General features: G+C 41.0%; 1 protein-coding gene across 3 annotated transcripts; it reads right to left on the minus strand.

Annotated features, from left to right (window-relative positions):
* Positions 1-1,996: 1,996 nt before the first annotated feature.
* Positions 1,997-8,667, minus strand: LOC132848214 (coagulation factor XIII B chain-like). 3 transcript variants are annotated; one of them, XR_009648716.1, is made up of 9 exons: positions 8,511-8,667; positions 7,495-7,668; positions 5,660-5,830; positions 5,091-5,264; positions 4,614-4,793; positions 3,227-3,277; positions 2,977-3,138; positions 2,365-2,889; positions 1,997-2,222 (listed from the first exon to the last, which is right to left on the minus strand). XR_009648716.1 is itself a non-coding variant. In XM_060873756.1 (9 exons), the coding sequence occupies exons 1-9, from the start codon at positions 8,560-8,562 to the stop codon at positions 2,371-2,373; spliced, it is 1,131 nt and encodes a 376-aa protein (XP_060729739.1). In that variant the 5' UTR covers positions 8,563-8,667; the 3' UTR covers positions 2,365-2,370. The 3 variants fall into 3 exon arrangements, 1 of the variants encoding a protein (XP_060729739.1); XR_009648715.1 differs by having other exon boundaries at positions 3,227-3,280; XM_060873756.1 differs by lacking the exon at positions 1,997-2,222 and having other exon boundaries at positions 2,365-2,378; positions 2,734-2,889; positions 3,227-3,280.
* Between the last annotated feature and the right edge of the window lie 1,153 nt (positions 8,668-9,820).

The raw sequence follows: 9,820 nt of genomic DNA on the forward strand, positions 1-9,820 counted from the left end.
GTGAACGCAGACTATAGACTGATAGAGAAATCAAGTGTTGACAGTTTTAGGCAACAGGCCAATACACACTTGACAGATTTGGTAGGTAGCGAAGTTTTACAGCCCTGAAATTGTTGCCCTATATTGCCACCTAGTGCAGGAAAATTCAGTTACAATCTGTGAAAGTCCACTTAAAGTCGGGGTGCACGATGTGTGAAAAATGCTTCAGAAAACTGAGTCGAGCCGAATAACAAAACAAACGTGTAGCCAATGAGCAGAAAGGGGCGTGTCTTGTCAATATGCGGCGGAGAGAGTGTTCAGTGCACGTGTCTGACATTAGCAGAAAGCGATTGATACACTGACATGGCGGATACCTGCCGTTACCTCTGCCTCGGGTTCTAGGTGTCGAACGTCGTCTTCGGCGTGAAACGGAGCTAAACCTTTCACGGTACAACACACAGTACTACAAAAACACATCTGTATTACCATAGTATTACTCATTGTGTTCATTTATCGATAAAAATATCCCCTCGGCCAGCCACCCCAACAGGTTCCGCCGTAATAGTTGCCTGGGTTACGTATGTATGTGTGGGGCGGAGCTAAAACAGGGGTGACACCCATTTGGGTTAGGGGCGTGTTTGTTTTGGTGATTTCAAATGTCAACATTGGCTTTCAAACATCGTGCACCGCACCTTTAAGTGTCTTATTATTAAGGTCTGGATAATAGAACGATCTAAAACACTTTCATCGTTCATCCTCATCAAAGAGCTTACAGTTTACAGCTTTGCGGAGTCACTTTACTTCTACTTCTACTCTCTCACGCTCTCTCTCACACCCACACACACACACATCTGCTGTTGAATGCCTGACAAAGTGCTGCTGGCTGCATCAAGATGAATCCACACATGTTGCGCATGTAGATGATGATAAAGCAGATTCAGAAGCGCAGATGTGACTTGTGCTTCACCATGTACCTGTAACACACACACACACACACACACACACACACGGGACTTGAGTAAGAAGGAAATGAGGTTGTTCATGTACATATATATAAAATCTTTAAACATCTTGATGTATATAAACATGATGAGCTAGTTTTATGACCGTTTGAACAGAAATATAACTTTGTTTGGTTTTCTTACCCTTCGCCGCCTGACATGACCAAATAGATAAAGCCAGGATAATAATAATCCTCATCTTCTCTGTAGTTCTTCACCTCAGACCACAGCGTAAAACCTTCAGATCGCTTTATTTATTAGCGACGTTAATCATTTATTTTTCTGCCTCCCTTTACCAGAAACCACGACTCTAGTGCAGCATTTCATCAATGCAGATTTCGTAACTCCAAACTCTGACGTGCCAAAGTAAAGAAAAGGCAAACTTTATTTATTTATTTACTTATTTTCCTGCAGGGTTTTTTCTGCTCATATTGAATGATTTATAGATCCTTTTTGTCCTCGCACAACTTATACAACTGTACAACACTTCGCCGTTCAATTCTGAATTCCGATTGGTCAGAAGACGTCCATTAATTTTCCATAATGCAGCTGAAAATCTTTTGGTTTCTCTGGATTGTTTTTTTAATTTTATTTAATGTGAGGGGGGAAAACAGGCTGGTGAGGGAACGAATGTTCAGTAAACCTAAGGTTTAATTTGAATTTGGGCAGAATTAAAAGACGACGAGACGCATCCCCAAAGTGTGATGCTGCAGCCACCATGCTTCACCGTAGCTACGGTGATGGATGCGATTTCAGTTTGGATTTGTATTAAAACTAAAAAACCTCAAGCCATCGAAAATCGCAATATAAAGAGCAGTATATGATTTGGAAACTCGTGTCCTCGCTCCGAAAACGTTGTAATCAAAGTTCAGCCTTTTAATCATTCACTAAAAATCAATTGATCACACAGAGCAGTTCATACAGCATTCAGTCGTGTCCAGTCCGTCTCTTTAAGTGCTACGTTACATTACACCGTCCAGAGTTTTTAACGGAAAGCAAACAACGAGGCAGAAATATCCCTAAACATAAGATTTATTGATTTAGCAGATCTGATGTTCTTTTTTCATGTAACAATCCACCATCTTCACAGATGAGCCATGTTATTTATTTATTTTTTATTACATTTTCCTTATTTTGTCGTTTCACTGTAGTTAAGTTAAGTCTCTGGAAGACTTTTCCTTCTTAGCATATTTTCAGCTTTGCGGGTGTCGGTTTGTCCGATCGAGCCGTCGATACAGATCGCTGTCGAAACACAATATATCTGAGTGAGCATCAGTATTAACACTGACAGCACAGACAGTCCTGCTCTACTGATACACTTACTATTCTGTATTAAAAGCATTTAGATTTTAGCCATAATGAAAATAGGTGTTTATGAACTTACCCAGCTCTAGTGACCTGTAAACAAAAGAAACAGCCATCAGAGATCGTCTCAGTTAAATCCCCCACATGTTCAACCATAATCAGCTGATCAAATAAACCCTGTGAGCCTTGTGGAGCATAACAACAACCAGCACGGGTTCTAATATAAATTCTGGATGCCGATTGGTCCGAGGGTGTCGAAACATTTTGTATGAGAGCAGCTACAGATTCCTAGAGATCATCATTGTCATCATAAACGATTATATTCCCATTACAGCAGACAATGAGGTTTTATACATTTTGATAATAACGGTGCAGAAATAAAGTATAAACACATGTGTAACTAAATAAAGTGAGTTATTTTTGTCTAGAAAACACAGGATACACTTACAATCACTATAGACGGCTTGTCCATTAGTGCACTGGATGGTTATAGAATAACTGTAGTATCCTATAGGACAGTAAAAAGTCTTCGTTTCACCCTCCTGCAGATATACGTCAGGATGATATTGAGAATTAAAGCGCGTCCTGTCCAGTTTACATGGCGCTGTGAAAATGGAGAACCACAATGAACCATTTAGAAATGCTGCAGAATTCTGGTGTTATTTGTATAAAGTGCATAATTAATACTCACGTTTACACACTGGGAGCTGCGTCCACACTCCAGAATCACATGTTATCTGTTCAGGTCCCACTCTTTTATATAAGAACTTACACTGAACAAGTAATTTATTTCCACCTTGTTGCTCTATGACGTCTCCATTTTCAATAAGGGGTCGAGTTCCACAATCAAGGCCTGAAATCAGAGACACTTTGTGAGATTAAAGGAATAATAGTAACGTATAATGAGAGAAAACTCTGATAGAACCTGTGGTCATTGTTACCGGATAAAGACGGATCTTTTTTGTCAGAAACAGCATGGCCGCCGGTCACTGCTTCTGAAAGAGTTCATCAGTATAACTTTAGACCCAGCAGCACAGTTTCAGATGTTTACTCACTGGATACAGCTGACCTCCATGTTCTTCAGTTAAGGGAACCCTTAAAGGTTCTGTGCAGTATATTACTACAGAAAGACTCTATATGGAACCATTTTAGCTGGATTAGAACCCTTAATTATCCAGTGAACCCGTAGACAATTCATTTTAAATGCTTCTCCTAGAGCTTTTAAGCTACATGCACCAAACTTGGCCATGTTGTTCATCCTGGACTGACTTAAGCAGCTATTACTTTTATAAGCAATCCGGATTCTGTTTTTTTCCGGTATGGAAGCTCAAATCTGATAAAATCCTACAGAATTCCATTCAAAAGGTTTTTTTGGACTGTCAAGCTTTCAATCTATCTATGTATTTATTCAATATTAAAGGTGGGGTGAACAGAAAGGGTGACCAGGATGAGCAGAAAGGGGCGTGTCTTGTCATGAGTGACATTAGCAGAAAGCGATTGAAACATTGACATGGAGGATAAAAACGAAAAGCGATAAAAGGCTTACGATAAGGCGAGAAGTAGGACGTGTTAATATAGGATCAGCTTTCCAGCGCTGGAGAGAACTGAAGGAGCAGGAAGGCCTGCGATGGGACGCCGAGGCGCTTTTTTCCTTCTCGATAGGTGAGTAACGTTGGTTTTGCTTTGTTACACAGAACTAATATATGTCTTTGTCCTTTACATGATTATGCTTGTGTGTCATTTTTGCTTGTTTTTTTATCTACAATCGTATTGTTCTTCCCTTCAGCTAAGATAAAGACACATTTCTGTCCATTAGTTGCCTGGGTTACGTATGTATGTGTGGGTGGAGCTATCAATACAGGGGTGGGACCATTTGGGTTAGGGGCGTGTTCTTTTTGGTGATTTCAAACATTGTACACCCCACCTTTAATTGGTATCAGAAAATTACTGCAAAATACACGAGGTATCAAAATGTTCGGCACAAGGAGGAAGACTGCGTTATGTGTATTCTGTGTAATCTACTCACTTCGTCGAACCAACGTCAAAGTTTCTCATGACGATCTTTAAAAATCTAGTTTCCTGTTTGGTTTGTTTTGTTTTTACACTCTCCAGTGAGCTGTGGCATGAACACACTTAACACTCACAGATAATGAGGATTTAATCAATAAGATTAAGATTCACTGGTAATGGTGAAGAAAAGCAGAGCTACTGAAACGTCTCCCAGGCAACTATTTAATCACGTGTCTAAGGTTTTACTGTGAAATAAAGATTTCATCTTGAACATCTCTATGTTTATAAAAGAGTCAGGTTTGTAATGAGGACACTTACGTTTACACACAGGCAGCGTCCATTGTCCCTTATCACACTGTGCATAATGTGTTCCTTCAAACTCATAGCCGTCGTCACATACAAACTTTACCCAGCTTCCTGTAGCATAGCTCGATGCTAAACGGCCTGCATGATGGCCGTTTTGGACACGTGGTTGGTTACACCACGATACACGTCGAGCTAAAAACAGAGCATTTATACATGGTTTTAATTTAGAATGTGTTTACTTACATGTCTACACACACAGAGTCATTTACCTCTGAACATTTTACTAACCAGAGAGTAAAAAACATTCTATTGTTGCTTTTTGTTTTCTTTTTTCTGTTAGTTAAATCCACATGTCCTCCATTTAAAACACAATAAAAACACAACCAGCTCAAATTGATGGGAAATCACATGTGAAGCTTTTCCAGTGCAATAATCTTGTCTTTAATAGATAATCACAGTGTTGTTCAGTAATAAAATGAGGACACTTACGTCGACACACTGGCAGCCTCCAGGATCCGTCTACACACTCTGCAATATCACTGCTTATGAACTCGTAGCTGGGGCGGCACCTAAACCGAATCGTCTCTCCAATGTCATAGGAGTTTTTTAACTCCTCAGCTTCTGTATGTTGCACTCGTGGTGGTTTAGGACACGTTATTTTTTCTGGTGGGTGAAAAAAAAAACAGTTCTTATTACAGTCTGATGCTTGAACACTTTAGACTTAACGTTAATAATAAAATGCTGATTCCGTTGCACAAACGATAATCATGATAATCCAGGCGATTAGATTTGGCTAATCGGTAAACTGTTACAGTGAACTCATTAAATCATCAACTGAGCCCTGCGATGGGTTGTCACTCCGTCCAGGGTGTATCCTGCCTTGATACCCGATGACGCCTGAGATAGGCACAGGCTCCCCGTGACCCGAGGTAGTTCGGATAAGCGGTAGAAAATGAATGAGTGAGTGAGTGAGATTACTAACTAGCACCTAAACTAAACCAGCACCACCCCACCTATGTCTTGTCTGATCAGGAATATTAATAATTTGTACACCTTACCTTTGCACACTGGCAGCCACCATGTTCCATCATCACAAACTGCATAAGATGTTTCTTCAAACTCATAGTTCCTGTCACATACAAATCTAACAGTGTGTCCACTTGCATAGGATGATTCTAACTTCTTTTCAGGTTTGGCGTTTGCCACGTGTGGAGCGGTACATGATGCGTCTAAAGCCAGAAACAAGGAGGAAAGGAATATTTTATTTTTTGAGAATGACACCCTTTAATTTTCACAAAGTCTGCTGCTTCAGTGTTTTTAGATCTTTTGTCAGATGTTACTGTGGTATACAGAAGTATAATTACAAGCATATAAGTCTCAAAGGCTTTTATTGACGTTTACATTAAGTTTACACAAAGAGTTTGCAGCGTTGACCCTTCCTTTTCAAGACCTCTGCAATTCGCCCTGAGATGCTGTCAATCAAGTTCTGGGCCACATCCTGACTGATGGCAGCCCGTTTTTACATAAGCAATGCTTGGCGTATGTCAGAATTTGTAGGGTATTTTTTTGTAAACCCATGTTCTCAATAGGATTAAGGTCTGGGGAGTTGATATTTGTGTCATTCACAAAACATTTGTAAGTGACGTGACATACAGCTAAGTACAGTGACCCATACTCAGAATTCGTTCTCTGCGTTTAACCCATCCAAAGTCCACACACACAGTATTGAACACACACACACCGTGAACACACACCCGGAGCAGTGGGCAGCCATTTATGCTGTGGCGCCCGGGGAGCAGTTGTGGGGGGTTCGGTGCCTTGTTCAAGGGCACCTCAGTCGTGGTATTGCCGGCCCGAGACTCGAACCCACAACCTTAGGGTTAGGAGTCAGACTCTCTAACCATTAGGCCACGACTTCCCCCCCAACTTTGGCCACAACTCTACTATGATGCATGTATTACTCTCTCTCCAGCACATCCCACAGATACCATTTGAATTGTTTTAGAGAATTTGAGGTAATTGAAACACCTTTACGCTGAATACAGCAGAGCTTAGGTAGGTAGTATATGGATTCAGCATGGTCACTCGCAGCAAGCTGCGATGCCCTGTGTGCTCTGGTACCTTTCTAGCAAAACTAGCAGGAACTTTATCATGAAATAGTGCTACAGTAGCTCTTTGGAACATACGGGCAGCCATGAGCCTGTCACTGGGTCACTGCTTCTCCTTCCTTAGAGCACAGTACTGCATACTGGGAGCACTGCACAACACCTGCTGTTTTGGAGATGCTTTGACTCGCTCCGATAATTACACTTGCTTGTTTTTCTATGTTTCCAACCTGTCGACTTTGGGAACTGACTATTCACTGGCTGCCTAATACCCCGTGACAGCTGTCAGTATAGCAAGACGATAAACCTTATTCACATCACCTGACAGTAGATTTAATCATATAGTTGATTGCGCTGCGGGGGGCACGGTGGCTTAGTGGTTACATTCACCTCACACCTCCAGGGTTGGGGGTTCGATTCCCGCCTCCGCCTTGTGTGTGTGGAGTTTGCATGTTCTCCCCGTGCCTCTGGGGTTTCCTCCGGGTACTCCGGTTTCCTCCCCCGGTCCAAAGACATGCATGGTAGGTTGATTGGCATCTCTGGAAAATTGTCCGTAGTGTGTGATTGCGTGAGTGAATGAGAGTGTGTGTGTGTGTGTGTGTGTGTGTGTGCCCTGCGATGGGTTGGTACTCCGTCCAGTTTGTATCCTGCTTTGATGCCCGATGATGCCTGAGATAGGCACAGGCTCCCCGTGACCCGAGGTAGTTCAGATAAGCGGTAGAAGATGAGTGAGTGATTGTGCTGCTTAGTAATAAGTGTTACTGTATGTTTTCAGTGAGGACACTTACTTTTACACACTGGTAGCCTCCACTTTCCATTATCACAAACTGCATAACGTGTTCCTTCAAACCCATAGCCGCTGTTGCATTCAAATCTAACAGTTTCTCCGGAAATATAGAAGAGCTGTAAATCATTTGTAGGCTCGGCGTTTGGCACACTTGGGGAAAGACATGATTTTATGCCTAGAACAACAAACAAAAGAATATTTATTGGATCATACAGTATATTTATTTTATTTATCACCATAAAATTATTATATTTCTTTTTTTTTAAGGAGGAAAGCAGCAAGAATCCTGATTATAAAGTTTGATGATATTGACAATGAGGGTGAAGGTTGTTCTTTTGGATGGAGTTATTTTTGGTGTTGGTGTTACATTACATTTAGGGCATTTGGCAGACGCCCTTATCCAGAGTGACATATGTTTTTAGCTCATTTTATACACCTGAGTAATTGAGGGTTAAGGGCCTCAACTCAGGGGCCCAGCAGCGGCAGCTTGATGTAACTGAGTTTTAAACACACAACCTTTCTGTCTGTAGTCCAACACTCAAAGGTTTTGATAATAACACAGTAATTTTCACAAAGTCTACTGCTTTAGGGTTAGGGTTAGGGTTAGGACCCTTATATTTTTTGTCCTGCACTGTCTTGTCTGTCTTGTTTGTCTTGTCCTGTAGTGTTTGCACCAGTTTACACTCTGATGGCAGCCTGTTTTTATATTTTTCACATAAAGGTCTGGGGAGTTGATATTTGTGTCATTCACAAAACTTTTTCTCAACGCTTTAGCCACTGAGCCTTCCACAGCCCCCAATAACTTAACACATTTTGCATACAACCTTATCCTTATACAACCTGTAACTGACACTGGCTGATTTTAGGTAATGACATGAGCACAACAGATTATTAAATTGTCCAGTGAGTGTTATATTTACACACAAGGCTCTTTATTACAACATTACATTACTGTTCATTTTTCCAGAAAAACTTTTGAGCATTCAGAGAGTAGTACTGAAAGCTAACAGCTCTTACCCCTCACAGTCAGACATGAGCAAACTGAAAAGACCAGGATGAAAATCTTCATCTTCTCTGTTACTCTTCTTCCTCAAATCGCAGCAGAAAACTTTCAGGTTAACGGATATATGACTGCAAAATTAAGTTGCGTTAATGATTTACCCTTCAACCCTCCTTTACCAGAAAACAACAAACATTTCGTCATTGCAGATCCCGGAACTCCAAACGCTGGCAAGCCAAATAAAAAGACACAGTGTTAGGAATAAGAGTCACTGTTTATTTGTACATTTATATTGGCTTGTGTAGGAGTGGCCACTTTAATAGAACACCTACACAGCAGACAATGTTTTTTTCCCCTCTCTTCACTTATTGTTTTCTCATTCAAATGTAAACATTAACGAAAAAAATGTCTTTTTTTGTAACATCAAAGTTCAATCTTTTAATCATTCTCCAGAAATCAAGTGAACGCAGACTATAGACTGATAGAGAAATCAAGTGTTGACAGTTTTAGGCAACAGGCCAATACACACTTGACAGATTTGGTAGGTAGCGAAGTTTTACAGCCCTGAAATTGTTGCCCTATATTGCCACCTAGTGCAGGAAAATTCAGTTACAATCTGTGAAAGTCCACTTAAAGTCGGGGTGCACGATGTGTGAAAAATGCTTCAGAAAACTGAGTCGAACCGAATAACAAAACAAACGTGTAGCCAATGAGCAGAAAGGGGCGTGTCTTGTCAATATGCGGCGGAGAGAGTGTTCAGTGCACGTGTCTGACATTAGCAGAAAGCGATTGATACACTGACATGGCGGATACCTGCCGTTACCTCTGCCTCGGGTTCTAGGTGTCGAACGTCGTCTTCGGCGTGAAACGGAGCTAAACCTTTCACGCTACAACACACAGTACTACAAAAACACATCTGTATTACCATAGTATTACTCATTGTGTTCATTTACTGATAAAAATATCCCCTCGGCCAGCCGCCCCAACAGGTTCCGCCGTAATAGTTGCCTGGGTTACGTATGTATGTGTGGGGCGGAGCTAAAACAGGGGTGACACCCATTTGGGTTAGGGGCGTGTTTGTTTTGGTGATTTCAAATGTCAACATTTGAAACATTTGGCTTTCACACATCGTGCACCGCACCTTTAAGTGTCTTATTATTAAGGTCTGGATCAGGGGCGTAGCCATCATTTAAAAAGTGGGGGGGACGAAATGTCTAGTGTTATCTGTTTTTTTTTTTTCAGTTAACCCTTGTGTAAATGACAGGTTTTATTTTTAATCATGATTTTTTTTAATCATGCTTTATATGCGTTATGATTATATTTGATT

This window comes from Tachysurus vachellii, chromosome 7, assembly GCF_030014155.1.
Source record: "Tachysurus vachellii isolate PV-2020 chromosome 7, HZAU_Pvac_v1, whole genome shotgun sequence".
Lineage (NCBI taxonomy): Eukaryota > Metazoa > Chordata > Actinopteri > Siluriformes > Bagridae > Tachysurus > Tachysurus vachellii.

Coding starts and splice junctions, on each gene's coding strand:
- LOC132848214 (XM_060873756.1), bottom strand. CDS start 8,562: ATGAAGATTTTCATCCTGGTCTTTTCAGTTTGCTCATGTCTGACTGTG. Junction 4,794..5,090: donor GAGGCTGCCAGTGTGTCGAC/GTAAGTGTCCTC, acceptor CTCTGTTTTTAG/CTCGACGTGTATCGTGGTGT. Junction 2,890..2,976: donor GCAGCTCCCAGTGTGTAAAC/GTGAGTATTAAT, acceptor CCATTTTCACAG/CGCCATGTAAACTGGACAGG.